The sequence below is a fragment of the Coregonus lavaretus genome, assembly GCF_964263955.1.
Source record: "Coregonus lavaretus genome assembly, chromosome: 19".
NCBI classification, from domain to species: domain Eukaryota; kingdom Metazoa; phylum Chordata; class Actinopteri; order Salmoniformes; family Salmonidae; genus Coregonus; species Coregonus lavaretus.
Window position 1 is genome coordinate 43,034,916 of NC_140006.1, and position 17,576 is coordinate 43,052,491.

At 43.0% G+C, this 17,576-nt stretch overlaps 1 protein-coding gene across 1 annotated transcript in view; it reads right to left on the minus strand.

The window, feature by feature from the left end:
- LOC311147166 (nuclear receptor-binding protein 2-like) overlaps positions 1-17,576 on the minus strand; it is a 58,594-nt gene that overhangs the window by 26,127 nt on the left and 14,891 nt on the right. Inside the window, exons 2-5 of the mRNA XM_084183802.1 lie at positions 2,184-2,306; positions 1,663-1,764; positions 1,282-1,371; positions 245-285 (exon numbers count right to left, since the gene is read on the minus strand). Coding sequence (XP_084039928.1) covers positions 245-285; positions 1,282-1,371; positions 1,663-1,764; positions 2,184-2,306 — 356 coding nt within the window. The remainder of the gene's footprint in view (positions 1-244; positions 286-1,281; positions 1,372-1,662; positions 1,765-2,183; positions 2,307-17,576) is intronic.

Below are 17,576 nucleotides of genomic sequence, written 5' to 3' on the forward strand. Positions count from 1 at the left end.
AATATTTGGTTGAAAACGCAAAAAGAGGTCAACGTCATTTTAACTAGATTTGAACCACAAATTGACTACAGGATTTCAAGAGTTGGTTTGTTTCAAGTAGAATTCACGTTTGTTGATAATCAATTTAAACAATCAAAGAAAAAGGTGCCGATTTCGTGTTACATCAGGCTTTTGCCCAGTGGGAAATAATTGCATAATTGGGGTGAGTGTTGAGTGACAGGATGAATGGTGCCGGGTTTCTTACCTCAGAGCTGACAGGATCTGAGTGCACCATCGCTTCCATGCCTAAAAACCGACCACACGCAAGACAAGAGACAAAAACAGGCAAACACAGCTTTACTGAATGACTGTTACATAGATACGTTACAGGCCGTCTACATTGCAGTCATGCAACCAACCTCACACCGTCTGGATAAGTGTTTAACATATTAGTGCAATCTGATGCCCTACTGCAGATCATTCTAATTGGTTAGTATGTACAGCGCGACTGCTTTGCAGATGGTCTAGAATGCGTCCAGAGACAAATACAGGCTAAGTGACTACTAGCAACCTCCTGAATACTATGTGTTGTGGTAGTTTTAAAACCACACACTAGATGGGGGTGTGCCCAGTTTTGAGGTTTGATGGTGGGGGAGGAAGACTAGTGGGAATGGACCATAGAGATAGATAGTCTGTGACAGCATTGGTAACGCCATTGAAGCTACAAACAATAGGAATCCCCACCCACTTGACTACTTTAAAAAATGGTGGAAGCCCTCAATGGCGCTGCCCATGCTAAAACGACCTTTTGGCCACTAGAGGCCTCTATCATTCTCTATGGAATGGACTCGCCTTGGCATTCTCTATGGCAGGGTTCTTCAATTCCGGTCCTGGAGGGCCGAAACACCTCTGTTTTTCATCCTCTCCTTCTAATCAGGGGCTAATTCAGACCTGGGACACCAGGTGAGTGCAATTAACTACCAGGTAGAAATAAAAAACAGAAGTGTTTCGGCCCTCCAGGACCGGAATTGAAGAACCCTGCTCTATGGAATTGACTCGCCTTGGCATTCTCTATGGAATGGACTCGCCTTGGCATTCTCTATGGAATGGACTCGCCTTGGCATGCTCTATGGACTCGCCTTGGCATGCTCTATGGAATGGACTCGCCTTGGCATGCTCTATGGAATGGACTCGCCTTGGCATGCTCTATGGAATGGACTCGCCTTGGCATGCTCTATGGACTCGCCTTGGCATGCTCTATGGAATGGACTCGCCTTGGCATGCTCTATGGAATGGACTCACCTTGACATTCATGGTCTTGTGGTTTTTCTTGGTTTTCTTTAAGAACTGCTTAAGACTGCCTGATGACATGTACTCTGTGATGAAGATCACCTGAGTTCGGAGATAGACATGGAGATCTAATGAGTGGGGGTGTGGGGGGGGGGACGTCAGTGTCATGGGAAAACCTTGTTAATCCAAAAAGTAAAAAACAATATATCCGTGTACTGTAGTCATGGAAATTCACAAGCCATTTTGAATAGACTTTGAAAGAGGTGAATTACTTTCCCAGGACGCTGACGGTTTGTTCCTGTGTATTTACAATATGTGCTGGTTACATGTATGTATGTATGTATGTATGTATGTATGTGTGTGACCAAGGTCATGCATGGTCATGTCCCTCACCCTTGCCCGACTCTCCCTGGTGTCCAGCCAGTACTTATGGAACTTGACAATGTTGGGGTGATCTACATGCATCAGGCTCTCAAACATCTCCCTCATTCGATCCTGCAAGACAAACAACCACGAAGACCCCCACACTTCTGACATTAGCTCACGCTCTCAAAGCTGGTTATCCATATCACCTCTGTCATTCACACACGGTCATAACCAAGGGTGGGATTCAATAAAATATGCCGTACAAATGTTAAGGTAATATCAGATGAGAAAAAGTTAAGTTACACTTCATAGACAAGCACTTAAATCACCAAAACCCTCAACGATGTGAGCAGGGCAGGCAACTTGTGATCTAACTTTCGTCCCCCATGGCCATAGGATGAAATGCACAATCAATGCTCAAACACACAAACTTAGTTCCATGTAGGCCAATCAGTGCACAGTATAATGACAAAGATCGACCTTTTTAGTCCTGCCGGGTCAAACTTTTTTTGTGCCTTTAAATAGGGAAAGGAGTATCAAAAAGATACCTCGTGGGATTTGAAGACCTTCTTATCGGAGAACTGTACTTCGTTCCACACCACCTCCACCCCCTCCTCTGTGTCCATGGCCAGTGAGGCAGTCTCGATGCCCGGGACATTCCCCTGACTCACCTACAAAACAGAGAGGAAAGCGTAGGTCAAAAGGTATTAGTCAGCCCTCTTTGAAACGGTTAAATTGCTTCCCTCTGTGGCCTGGCTGGTCTAGCAGTAACGCCCCCGTCTCCAGCACACCTCTACAGTGTCGGCATTGGTTAGAATCTGGCCTACTGCCATATGACAAAACCATCTTGTCATCCTCTATCTGTTCAATAAAGTCAGAATAATATATAGGGCTTCCTTCCTTGAAGCAATCTTACTGACACAAAACAATTGAATAGGTGAAAGCAAGGGTCCCACCTCTTAGTTTTCACCAATCCAGACATGTCAGATCAGTGATTACTTAAAAGAAAATGAGGAATTTCAAAGTATTCAAAATGGGCCCTGGATTCCTGTTGCATGTTAGTGGTTCATTAAAAAAGAAAAAAAAAAAAAGTACAGAAGCAAAGCTTGGACTGACCATTAAAATTAACAAACATTGTTTACAACTTCTAATACGTTCTAGTATAGAATATACACTGAGTGTACAAAACATTAGGTTCACCGTCCTAATATTGAGTTGCAACCCCTTTTGCCCTCAGAACAGACTCAATTTGTTGGGGCATGTGTCAAATGCGTTCCACAGGGATGCTGGCCCATGTTGACTCCAATGCTTCCCGCAGTTGTGTCAAGTTGGCTGGATGTCATTTGGGTGGTGGACTATTCTTGATACGGGAAACTGTTGAGCATGAAAAACCCAGCAACGTTGCAGTTCTTGACCCACTCAAAACCGGTGCGCCAGTCCGGTACTACCCTGTTCAAAAGGCACTTCAATCTTTTGTCTTGCCCATTCACCCTCCGAATGGCACACACATACACAATCCATGTCTCAACTGTCTCAAGGCTTAAAAACCCTTCTTTAACCTGTCTCCTCCCCTTCATCTACACTGATTGAAGTGGATTTAACAAGTGACATCAATAAGGGATCATAGCTTTCACCTGGATTCACCTGGTCAGTCTGTCATGGAAAGAGCAATGTTTTGTACACTCAGTGTATGACTCAAGTATCCCCAAAATATGTCTGGTGGTTGATCAACTGAACCATCTGCAACTGCAACATAAGAGCATAAAAGTTAGAAAAAAATACTACATTTACATTAGTTCTATTTGAGTAAATGAGTCTACATTTAATAAATCAATGCTCTTCTGACTCACCCTGTAAGGGATCAAAAGGAAATGATCCCGTTCCAAACTGACTGCACGCTATCCTGTCTTATGCGCAAAACGGGTCACACAAGGAAGATAGTCGCTAGTGAAAGTCTACACACCCCTTGCACAGTCTTCACATTTTCTGCCATAAAATGTAATTTAACAAGGGATGAAATTCGATTTTTTTCAAATGATCTACACAACCTACTCCACATTTTCAAAATGAAAGAAAAATTAAAAGAACATTTTCCAAATTACACTGAACAAAAATATAAACGCAACATGTAAAGTGTTGGTCCCATGTTTCATGAGCTGAAATAAAATACATTTTCCATATGCACAAAAAGCTAACTTCTCACAAATTGAGGTTACATTTGTTTACATCCCTGTTAGTGAGCATTTCTGCTTTGCCAAGATATGCAATACCTGTCAGGTGGATGGATTATCAAGAAGCTGATTAAACAGCATGATCATTACACAGGTGCACCTTGCGCTGGGGACAGTAAAAGGCCACTAAATCGTGCAATTTTGTCCCACAACACAATGCCACAGATGTCTCAAGTTGAGGGAGCGTGCAATTGGCATGCTGACTGCAGGAATGTCCACCAGAACTGTTGCATGTTCATTTCTCTACCATAAGCCTCCTCCAACGTCGTTTTAGAGAATTTGGCAGTATGTCCAACCAGCCTCACAAGTGAAGACCACGTGTATGGCGTTGTGTGGGCGAGTGGTTTGCTGACGTCAACGCTGTGAACAGAGTGCCCCACGGTGGCGGTGGGGTTATGGTATGGGCAGGCATAAACTACAGACAACGAATACGTTTGCATTTTATTGATGGCAATTTGAATGCACAGAGATACTGTGATGAGATCCTGAGGCCCATTGTGAGGCACATTGAGGCATCATGTGTGAGGCATCATGTTATGGGTATGCTTGCCATCAGCAGGGACTGGGGAGTTTTTCGTGATCAACACCTCTTGGAAAGCCCTGGAATAGATCTTTATTTTTCAGTGAGACAATTACATACATTTTTATGCCAAAGACACACCAGAATGGCTTTCCAAGAGGTGTTGAGTGTTCCTGAGTGGTCGAGTCGGAGTCCTGACTTAAATTTGCTTGAATATCAGAGACAAGGTTTGAATATTGCTGCCCTAAGAGTTGTACAAAAAAAATGCTTCCATATACTTAAATGTGAAGTAGGTTGTGTAGTACTGTAGAAAAATAAAAAATATATAATTTAATCTAAAAAAATGATAAAATGTAAGACAGCAAAATGTGAATAGTGTGCAAGGAAGGGGTGTGTGGTCAAAAGTTGAGAATGACACAAGTATTGGTCTTCAAAGTTTGCTGCTTCAGTGTTTTTTGATATTTTTTGTCAGATGTTACTATGGTATACTGAAGTATAATTACAAGTATTCCACAAGTGTCAAAGGCTTTTATTGACAATTACATTAAGTTTATGCAAAGAGTCAATATTTGCAATGTTGACCCTTCTTTTTCAAGACCTCTGCAATCCGCCCTGGCATGCTGTCAATTAACTTCTGGGCCACATCCTGACTGATGGCAGCCCATTCTTGCATAATCAATGCTTGGAGTCTATCAGAATTTGTGGGTTTTTGTTTGTCCACCCACCTCTTGAGGATTGACCACACGTTTTCAATGGGATTAAGGTCTGGGGAGTTTCCTGGCCATGGACCCAAAATGTCAATGTTTTGTTCCCCGAGCCACTTAGTTATCACTTTTGCCTTATGGCAAGGTGCTCCATCATGCTGGAAAAGGCATTGTTCGTCACCAAACTGTTCTTGGATGGTTGGGAGAAGTTGCTCTCTGAGGATGTGTTGGTACCATTCTTTATTCATGGCTGTGTTCTTAGGCAAAATTGTGAGTGAGCCCACTCCCTTGGCTGAGAAGCAACCCCACACATGAATGGTCTCAGGATGCTTTACTGTTGGCATGACACAGGACTGATGGTAGCGCTCACCTTGTCTTCTCCGGACAAGCTTTTTTCCGGATGCCCCAAACAATCAGAAAGGGGATTCAGAGAAAATGACTTTACCCCAGTCCTCAGCAGTCCAATCCCTGTACCTTTTGCAGAATATCAGTCTGTCCCTGATGTTTTTCCTAGAGAGAAGTGGCTTCCTCGCTGCCCTTCTTGACACCAGGCCATCCTCCAAAAGTATTCGCCTCACTGTGCGTGCAGATGCACTCACACCTGCCTGCTGCCATTCCTGAGCAAGCTCTGCACTGGTGGTGCCCCGATCCCGCAGCTGAATCAACTTTAGGAGACGGTCCTGGCGCTTGCTGGACTTTCTTGGGCGCCCTGAAGCCTTCTTCACAACAATTGAACCTCTCTCCTTGAAGTTCTTGATGATCCGATAAATGGTTGATTTAGGTGCAATCTTACTAGCAGCAATATCCTTGTCTGTGAAGCCCTTTTTGTGCAAAGCAATGACGGCACGTGTTTCCTTGTAGGTAACCATGGTTAACAGAAGAAGAACAATGATTTCAAGCACCACCCTCCTTTTAAAGCTTCCAGTCTGTTATTCTAACTCAATCAGCATGACAGAGTGATCTCCAGCCTTGTCCTCGTCAACACTCTCACCTGTGTTAACGAGAGAATCACTGATATGATGTCACCTGGTCCTTTTGTGGCAGGGCTGAAATGCAGTGGAAATGTTCTTTTGGGATTAAGTTCATTTTCATGGCAAAGAGGAACTTTGCAATTAATTGCAATTCATCTGATCACTCTTCATAACATTCTAGAGTATATGCAAATTGCCATCATAAAAACTGAGGCAGCAGACTTTGTGAAAATGAATGTGTCATTCTCAAAACTTTTGACCACGACTGTACACACCAGAACTACCTTTATTTCTGGTATTATTAACCATTCACTTTATTGCACTGTATGCACGTATCAAAATCCTGTGATTGGACGTGAAGTAGAAAGAAAGTAACAGTATCCTTTATTTATTTGAGATTGTAAAACATGAGAATGGGCCATTGTTTTGAATAGACTAATTATATTTCAGGCAATACCAGGTCACCTTTGAAAATCACTCCGACAATCCTAATAGAATTCCTGATAAAAAGCTTTAAAAAAAGGGACAAGCTGCAGTTCAAACGTCAACAAAGCGGAATATAGAATATGCCATTTAGCATACACTTTTATCCAAAGCGACTTAAAGTAGCCACCCCACCACTGCTTTGGGAAACAGCTGAGGGATGGGGTTGGACTAACCACTCAAATTCATAGACAGAGTTATTGATGCAAGGACTGACCTTCCATGAGATTCTTATTATTTGGAGTTCTGATGGGGTACCACAATTGAACTAATGAGGCATTTATAAATTATAGTTTCAAATGTTTTTGTGTCTTACACAGGTACAGTGAAATGCCTTTCTTGCAAGCTCTAAACCAAACAATGCAGTAATCAATAACGATGTAATACTAAAAATAACAAAAGTAGAACAAAAAAACACACAATAAATAATAAAAACACAACAAAGTAAGTAAGCTAGCTATATAAAGGCTCAGTCAGTTCCAGTACCATATTTACAATGTGAAGGGATACTGGATTGATAGTATATTCATCAATAATCATGGCTAGTATCAGTCCAAAAATGGATGACCCAATCACAGATGAAGGACATTCACACCTCCGCTTCACAGATAACCCTATCCCATATTGAGGATGCATAAACAGTCTTCAGACTGTAAATACAGGTCCTCTTCACAGTTTACGCGAACACACAATCCATTTTTTTTTTTACACTCAGAACTCACTCCCCGTTCGCATGACAGCGTCAACAGAAACCTTTTTTTTTTAAGTATCCTAGTCACACACTGCAAGTTGGTTCATACCATCAAAGAGAGGGTCACCAACAAAAAGTGTCATTGGGGACGTTACGTTCTCCCCTCGGGTGTAGCTCGTCTGAGGAGGAGACGTAAATGCCCGTGCCTGCGCACACAATGTAAACTAGATGGATGGGGAAGAAATGTGGGGTGTAGCTAACTAAAATAAGCAGACAACAACAACAAGAACTCAATGTTATCTCCTCTGGGGACGTTTAGTAAGGTACTAAACAACATAATATACAACAGCCATAAAGAAGCAGTAATAAAACAACGACCAATCAAACAAACCAGGGAAGGTAAGAGAAGGGAATGTTCTGGAACCGGGGTCCAAGTAATGAAAATAAACAAAAAGGTCCCTCCTCTTCTACACACCTAATCCTTCCTAACACACTCTAAGCCTTAACCCACTTTCCTACCTGTTACCACAAATACAGGGGTGGCACCCGCCCGGCTAACCTAGTGTGTAAAACAGTGGATTATCTACGTGTGAATGTACTCCCATGGGCAGTTTGACTGGCATGTGTATGAAGAATGGCATTGGCTTTAATAATATAATACATTTGCCATTTAGCAGACGCTTTTATCCAAAGCGACTTACAGTCATGTGTGCAAACATTTTTACGTATGGGTGGTCCCGGGGATCGAACCCACTACCCTGGCGTTACAAGCGCCGTGCTCTACCAACTGAGCTACAACTTTTTACAAGTTGCAGTTCATGATGTCACAACTCTAAACATTGGATACGGGAAACTATCTGGAGCCAAACCGGAAATCCTTGAAATGTTACGAGCTGCAAAATGTAAAAAGTGGTCATTGTCAAATGAACAATAGTATCCAGAATTGTAGCCAATCCAGCACATTATTTAGAAGTTCTCTCATTCATGAACTAGTAGAGTGGCTTGTAGTTCGGTCTTGCACAGCGATGTAAACAGTTTGTTGGACCACTGCGGTCTTCAATACGCATTACGGCAGGTTCTGATTACTATGCTCCCCCTAAAGGTTGCAGGATAATCGCTCACTCACACACACATCCCAAAATGGCACCCAATTTCCTATATAGTACACTACTTTTCACTAGAGCCCTATGGGCTCTGATCAAAAGTACTGCACTATAAAGGATTCCATTCTGGATTCATACATAAATCACTCAGTGGGAGGGCTGTTGTTGAGAAGAAAAATCTATAAACCTTTTTTACTGCGAGGTTTTCACCAGCAAACCCGTAAAACGTAACTTATTCAAAGTCTGAGTCATCCACTTTATCAAATGTAATAGGCTGTGGTTGAGATTTGAGTTGTATGGGCATCTATTCTTTGTGACGTGTATTGTACACAATCTGCCTCACACTCAGTGGGGTCTCAGTGGGACAAATGGTGGAAAATATTGTTTTTCCCAGACCTCCACACATGCCACATACCCAACTGTGAGCGACTGGATATCGAACCAGTGTTGTCTGCAGGCCTCCAGATGGTGTTAGCCCTCTGAGTTAAAGCCTAGAGCACAGAACACAAGTTAGAAATAAACCCTAAAGAAGTAGATATTGGTTATCAACAGTACACCAACTAAAATTGACAATATTATAGCTATATATTTGAGGCAGAAGTATACATTAGGGGCCTCTGGTTATTGCATGCAATTCTAATGTTCATGCGGCTTCTCTTTACCACACACAAGGTTGGTAGGCACAACAAACCAGGGATTGGAATTATTTTTACATTGTAGAATAATAGTGAAGACATCAAAACTATGAAATAACACATATGGAATCATGTAGTAACCAAAAAAGTGTTAAACAAATCAAAATATATTTTATATTTGAGATTCTTCAAATAGCCACCCTTGATGACAGCTTTGCACACTCTTGGCATTCTCTCAACCAGCTTCATGAGGTAGTCACCTGGAATGCATTTCAATTAACAGGTGTGCCTTCTTAAAACTTTAATTTGTGGAATTTATTTCCTTCTTAATGCGTTTTAGCCAATCAGTTGTGTTGTGACAAGGTAGGGGTGGTATACAGAAGATAGCCCTATTTGGTAAAAGACCAAGTCCATATTATGTCAAGAACAGCTCAAATAAGCAAAGAGAAACGACAGTCCATCATTACTTTAAGACATGAAGGTCAGTCAATCTGAAAGTTTCTTCAAGTACAGTCGCAACAACCATCAAGCGCTATGATGAAACTGGCTCTCATGAGGACCGCCACAGGAATGGAAGACCCAGAGTTACCTCAGCTGCAGAGGATAAGTTCATTAGAGTTACCAGCCTCAGAAATTGCAGCCCAAATAAATGCTTCACAGAGTTCAAGTAACAGACACATCTCAACATCAACTGTTCAGAGGGGACTGTGTGAATCAGGCATTCATGGTCAAATTGCTACAAAGAACCCACTACTAAAAGGACACCAATAAGAAGAGACTTGCTTGGGCCAAGAAACACGAGCAATGGACATTAGACCGGTGGAAAAGTGTCCTTTGGTCTAGAGTCGAAATTGGAGATCCAACCGCTGTGGCTTTGTGAGACGCGTGTGGGTGAACGGATGTTCTCCGCATGTGTGGTTCCCACCGTGAAGCATGGAATGTAGAATTCAAGGCACACTTAACCAGCATGGCTACCACAGCATTCTGCAGCAATACGCCATCCCATCTGGTTTGGGCTTAGTGGGACTATCATTTGTTTTTCAACAGGACAATGACCCAACACACCTCCAGGCTGTGTAAGGGCTATTTTACCAAGAAGGAAAGTGATGTAGTTCTGCATCAGATGACCTGGCCTCCACAATCCCCCGACCTCAACCCAATTGAGATGGTTTGGGATGAGTCAGACCGCAGAGTGAAGGGAAAAGCAGCCAACAAGTGCTCAGCATATGTGGGAACTCCTTCAAGACTGTTGGAAAAGCATTCCAGGTGAAGCTGGTTGAGAGAATGCCAAGAGTGTGCAAATCTGTCATCAAGGCAAAGGGTGGCTATTTGAAGAATCTCAAATATAAAATAGATTTTGATTTGTTTAACACTTTATTGGTTACTACATGATTCCATATGTGTTATATCATAGTTTTGATGTCACTACTATTCTACAATGTAGAAAATAGTAAAAATAAAGAAAAATCCTTGAATGATTAGGTGTCCAAACTGTTGACTGGTACTGTACAATATATACACTGCTCAAAAAAATTAAGGGAACACTAAAATAACACATCCTAGATCTGAATGAAAGAAATAATCTCATTAAATACTTTTTTCTTTACATAGTTGAATGTGCTGACAACAAAATCACACAAAAATGATCAATGGAAATCAAATATCAACCCATGGAGGTCTGAATTTGGAGTCACCCTCAAAATTAAAGTGGAAAACCACACTACAGTCTGATCCAACTTTGATGTAATGTCCTTAAAACAAGTCAAAATGAGGCTCAGTAGTGTGTGTGTGGCCTCCACGTGCCTGTATGACCTCCCTACAACGCCTGGGCATGCTCCTGATGAGGTGGCGGATGGTCTCCTGAGGGATCTCCTCCCAGACCTGGACTAAAGCATCCGCCAACTCCTGGACAGTCTGTGGTGCAACGTGGCGTTGGTGGATGGAGCGAGACATGATGTCCCAGATGTGCTCAATTGGATTCAGGTCTGGGGAACGGGCGGGCCAGTCCATAGCATCAATGCCTTCCTCTTGCAGGAACTGCTGACACACTCCAGCCACATGAGGTCTAGCATTGTCTTGCATTAGGAGGAACCCAGGGCCAACCGCACCAGCATATGGTCTCACAAGGGGTCTGAGGATCTCATCTCGGTACCTAATGGCAGTCAGGCTACCTCTGGCGAGCACATGGAGGGCTGTGCGGCCCCCCAAAGAAATGCCACCCCACACCATGACTGACCCACCGCCAAACCGGTCATGCTGGAGGATGTTGCAGGCAGCAGAACGTTCTCCACGGCGTCTCCAGACTCTGTCACGTCTGTCACATGTGCTCAGTGTGAACCTGCTTTCATCTGTGAAGAGCACAGGGCGCCAGTGGCGAATTTGCCAATCTTGGTGTTCTCTGGCAAATGCCAAACGTCCTGCACGGTGTTGGGCTGTAAGCCCAACCCCCAGCTGTGGACGTCGGGCCCTCATACCACCCTGACCGTTTGAGCAGACACATGCACATTTGTGGCCTGCTGGAGGTCATTTTGCATGGCTCTGGCAGTGCTCCTCCTGCTCCTCCTTGCACAAAGGCGGAGGTAGCGGTCCTGCTGCTGGGTTGTTGCCCTCCTACGGCCTCCTCCACGTCTCCTGATGTACTGGCCTGTCTCCTGGTAGCGCCTCCATGCTCTGGACACTACGCTGACAGACACAGCAAACCTTGCCACAGCTCGCGTTGATGTGCCATCCTAGATGAGCTGCACTACCTGAGCCACTTGTGTAGGTTGTAGACTCCGTCTCATGCTACCACTAGAGTGAAAGCACCGCCAGCATTCAATAGTGACCAAAACATCAGCCAGGAAGCATAGGAACTGAGAAGTGGTCTGTGGTCGCCACCTGCAAAACCAGTCCTTTATTGGGGGGTGTCTTGCTAATTGCCTATAATTTCCACCTGTTGTCTATTCCATTTGCACAACAGCATGTGAAATTTATTGTCAATCAGTGTTGCTTCCTAAGTGGACAGTTTGATTTCACAGAAGTGTGATTGACTTGGAGTTACATTGTGTTGTTTAAGTGTTCCCTTTATTTTTTTGAGCAATGTATTAATTTTTTACATTTAGCGCAACATTAAAATTACTTCACCAATCAGTGTGGCTAGAGCAGCGGGCAAGCTATAGTTGTTTACATGCACTGGACAGACAAGTGTAGGGCGTTGGATGCGACTGAAATGTTGAGGGTGTGGAGAGAGCAAGAGAGAGTGGAGGAGGAGGCTTGGCATCTTATGACAGAATTATACCTACGGAGGAGCAGCTTCTATGAAGGAACTTTGAATGTCTTTGAACTCCAGAGAGTTGGCTTAACGTTGGACCAGAGCTAGCTAACAAGCTTGTGTTTGCAGAGCGGCACCAGAATAACAAATAAAAAGAGTACCTTTCTGTAGTTCATAAATCCAATGTGAAATGTGATAACTATAGTATCCTTAACCGGCAATGAAAAAGTTCATCCATTCTTCTCTCTCCCTAATTTCCCATTTTGATTCTGAGAAACCCCAATATTGCCTTATTTTACATGACCCATTTACAAAATGTAATTCCTTTGGTGTGTCACATTGATCCACTTTGGCTGAAAGCTTATGGAATGTTAAAGTGCCCTTCAAATTGTTATTTCATGCCCACTTTTTGGCCGTAACCTTCATACTGGTTGAATAATGCAGCATATCAAGCACACAAAGCATGTGAGTTCATGTACGCATGATGTGACCCGCATGTCAACAAATATCAATTTGCCACAGTAAGTCACTGGCTAATTATCTCAGGCAGGCTATCACAGTCACCACGCTTCCTAGTTTTTCCTTTGCCAAGGAATGCATTGTGCCAGAGAACTCAAGCAGTAAATGAAAAACTTTCAGCTCACTTTAACAGGGTTGGGTCAATTCCATTTCAAGTCTGTTAATATTAAAGCCATTTGTTAATGAAACATTTGTAAACAAACCCATGGAATACGTCATAACGCGAGTTTCTCACGCGGCCCATCGGCCAGCCCCCCTTCTGACTCAGTATCAGACTGTCTGCAAGCATAAAGGCCTACTACTGTATAAAAATAACTACACTGAACAAAAATATAAAACACAACATGCAACAATTAAGGATTTTACTGAGTTACAGTTCATATAAGGAAATCAGTAAATTGAAATAAATTCATTAGGCCCTTATCTATGAATTTCACATGACTGGGAATACAGATATGCAGCTGTTTGTCACAGATACACTACATGACCAAAAGTATGTGGACACCTGCTCGTCGAACATCTTATTCCAAAATCATGGGCATTAATATGGAGTTGGTCCCCCCTTCGCTGCTATAACAGCCTCCACTCTTCTGGGAAGGCTTTCCACTAGATGTTGGAACATTGCTGCGGGGACTTGCTTCCATTCAGCCACAAGAGCTTTAGTGAGGTCGGGCACTGATGTTAGGCGATTAGGCCTGGCTTGCAGTCGGTGTTCCGATTCATCCCAAAGATGTTCGATGGGATTGAGGTCAGGGCTCTGTGCAGGCGAGTAACCGATCTCGACAAACCATTTCTGTATGGACCTCGCTTTGTGCACAGGGGCATTGTCATGCTGAAACAGGAAAGGGCCTTCCCCAAACTGTTGCCACAAAGTTGGAAGCACAGAATGTTCTAGAATGTAATTGTGCTGTAGCGTTCAGATTTCCCTGGAACTAAGTTAGGGGCCCGAACCATGAAAAACTGCCCCAGATATAATTTCTCCTCCACCAAACTTTACATTTGGCACTTCGCATTGGGGCAGGTAGCGTTCTCCTGGCATCCGCCAAACCCAGATTTGTCCGTCGGACTGCCAGATGGTGAAGCGTGATTCATCACTCCAGAGAACGCGTTTCCACTGCTCCAGAGTCTAATGGCGGTGAGCTTTACACCACTCCAGCCGACGCTTGGCATTGCGCATGGTGATCTTAGGCTTGTGTGCGGCTGCTCGGCCATGGAAACTCATTTCATGAAACACCTGACGAACAGTTCTTGTGCGGATGTTGCTTCCAGAGGCAGTTTGTAACTCAGTAGTGAGTGTTGGACAGATGATTTTTACGCACTATGCGCTTCAGCATTCTGCGGTCCCGTTCTGTGAGCTTGTGTGGCCTACCACTTCGCGGTTGAGCCATTGTTGCTCCTAGACGCAGTGATGCCAACTTAGCAATTTTGTTGCTAGATTTAGCAACTTTTCAGACTACCCTGGCAACTCTTTTTTCAAACAGCACCTAGCAACAAATGTAGCTACTTTAAAACATTTTTTTTGAACTTTTAGCAACTTTTGAAAAGTGACTAAAACGCTAAAATATATATATACACACCTTGTCATTAGCTTGTACCTATAATTGTTGATCAGTTAGGTAGCATGTTAAACTAACTACCAATACACTGCTTAAAACTAATTGTTCAGAATGTGTAGGTTTACTAGTTAATAAGAAAATAAATAACATGTAATTGTTAAATAATTCAATGTGTTGTATTTAAAAATATCTGATCATATAAAATGTGTTATGTTTATATTACTTTTACAAATAAAAATAATGTGATAATAAACAAACAAAGCTAAACTAACAAATGTCAAATCATATTTGTCGCTGAGACGCCAGTCAATTTGAGTAACGTTATTGTGTATTCTACGTAATGACGCAGTTTTACGTTATTACGTAATGACGTCATCACGCAATGACATCACAACTTCATTTAGCAACTTTTAACAACAAAATCGACCTGCCTCTAGCAACTTCCCCTGAAAATTTGTTGGCAACACTGCCTAGATGTGTCCACTTCATAATAACAGCACTTACAGTTGACCGGGGCAGCACTTTGACGAACTGACTTGTTGGAAAGGTGGCATCCTCTGTAGCTCAATTGGTAGAGCATGGCACTTGTAACGCCAGGGTAGTGGGTTCGATCCCCGGGACCACCTATACGTAAAAATGTATGCACACATGACTGTAAGTCGCTTTGGATAAAAGCGTCTGCTAAATGGCATATTATCATTATTATGACGGTAACACATTGAAAGTCACTGAGCTCTTCAGTAAGGCCATTCTACTGCCAATGTCTATGGAGATTCCATGGCTGTGTGCTTGATTTTATACCTGTCAGCAATACGTTTGGCTGAAATAGCTGAATCCATTAATTTGAATGGGTGTCCATATACTTTTGAATATATAGTGTACCTTAAAAAAAAAAAAAAAAAGGTTGGGGCTTGGATCAGAGAATCAGTCAGTATCTTGTGTGACCACCATTTGCCTCATGCAGCGCGACACATCTCCTTTGCATAGAGTTGATCAAGCTGTTGATTGTGGCCAGTGGAATGTTGTCCCACTCCTCTTCAATGACTGTGCTAAGTTGCAAAACGCTGTCGTACATGTCGATCCAGAGCTTTCCAAACATGCTCAATGGGTGGTGACCTGTCCGGTGAGTATGCAGGCCATGGAAGAACTGGGACATTTTCAGCTACCAGGAATTGTGTACAGATCTAAGCGACATGGGGCTGTGCATTATCATGCTGAAACATGAGTTGATGGTGGCGGATGAATGGCATGACAATGGACCCCTGGTTCTCATCACGGTATCGCTGTGCATTCAAATTGACATCAGCAAACCGCTCGCCCACACAACGCCATACACGCCGACTGCCATCTGCCCGGTACAGTTGAAACTGGGATTAATCCGTGAAGAGCACATTTCTCCAGCGTGCCAGTGACCATCGAAGGTGAGTATTTGCCCACTTAAGTCAGTTACGACACCGAACTGCAGTCAGGTCAAGACCCTGGTGAGGACGACGAGCACGCAGATGAGCTTCCCTGAGACGGTTTCTGACAGTTTGTGCAGAAATTATTTGGTTGTGCAAACCCACAGTTTCATCAGCTGTCCGGGTGTCTGGTCTCAGACGATCCCGCAGGTGAAGACGCCGGATGTGGAGGTCCTGGGCTGGCGTGGATACACGTGATCTGCGGTTGAGGCCGGTTGGACGTACTGGCAAATTCTCTAAAACGACATTGGAGGCTGCTTATGGTAGAGAAATTAACATTCAATTCTATAGCAACAGCTCTGGTGGACATTCCTGCAGTCAGCATGCCGATTGCACGCTCCCTCAAAACTTAGACATCTGTGGCATTGTGTTTTATGACAAAACGGAACATTTTAGAGTTGCTTTTTTTTTTGTCCCCAGCACCTGTGTAACGATCATGCTGTTTAATCAGCTTCTTGATATGCCACACCTGTCAGGTGGATGGATTTATCTTGGCAAAAGAGAAATGCTCACTAACAGTGATGTAAACACATTTGTGCACAAAATGAGAGAAATAAGCAATTTGTGCGTATGGAACATTTCTGGGATCTTTTATTTCAGCTCATGAAACATGTCGCGTTTATATTTTTGTTCAATATAATTACAAGTCATGTGAACATTACAGTGGAAGCCACGTCGTCATTCAAATTAATAAAGGAACCCCTTGGTCATCTTGAGTGCTGTTTGCATCAATATGTATACATTTTCAAAAACATTGTCCTCCACACTCTTTCATCCCCTGATAGACATTTACTCCCTTCGTTGGCATTAATTAGATTAATTTATTAATATAATTGTGTCTTTGGAGTCATGTCTTGAAGCAGCATCTGCGGAGCCTGTAGAGTAACACTCCGACTTGGACACATTTAGCACATTGGACGGCATGCCCAGATGAAGACCCTGGCCTAGTTCCTTCAACATTGTAAAAAATCAAATTTCCCTTCAATAAGCCTTGAGATAAAAAGATGAGATACTCCCTCCCTCAACATATGACTCCAGCTCATACGGTCCTCTTGATCCTGAAGCGCCCGGCTCATACATAAGAGTGGCGAGTTACTGAGTTTAGATCCTGTTGGCTTGTACGAAAACCCAACCTAGTGTTTCGGAGAGGCATTTCGCTCCCTTCTTGATACAGGTCTCTCTTGTACCCAATATTTTTCAAAGAATGGATCATAGAAAATATTTAATAACTGTGTACAGACTTCAAAAACATCTTGAGGGTTACAACAGAAAAAGAATTGCCAAGTTATGCCCCATAGCAACCATATAATATCATGCATGGCGATATTCCAGTAGTGTAGCTAGCCTCTGTTGTGTAATATGGTATTGTCCATCTTAAAAGGATTGCTGTCATCATGTCTCAATCAAATAGTATATTTTGATGATGTCCTTGAGAAGGTGGGGATTATTAAGCGCCATTCCGTATTTTCAAAACGTTACGGTCATTCTTGGCAACTCACTGTGCACTGTTTTGTAGACATACGTCACGTGTCATTATCTCACAGGACCTACCACTATTGACTGTAAAGAATGTATTTGGGGAGAGGTTCAGGTGCGGTAAAAAGGATAATATTGACGTTCAATCTCAAAGACGGGCCACATTATTGATTGCCCCGCCGACCTTGGTGTCAAGGCAGTCATCTGGAAGCAACCCGCTACAAACGTTGAGCGATGACTCATGCATCACGTGTGTTTGGCTGGGACATCTGAAGGCAGAAAAACAAACAAACAAACAAACAAACATATATATATATATATATATATACACTCCTGGGGGTG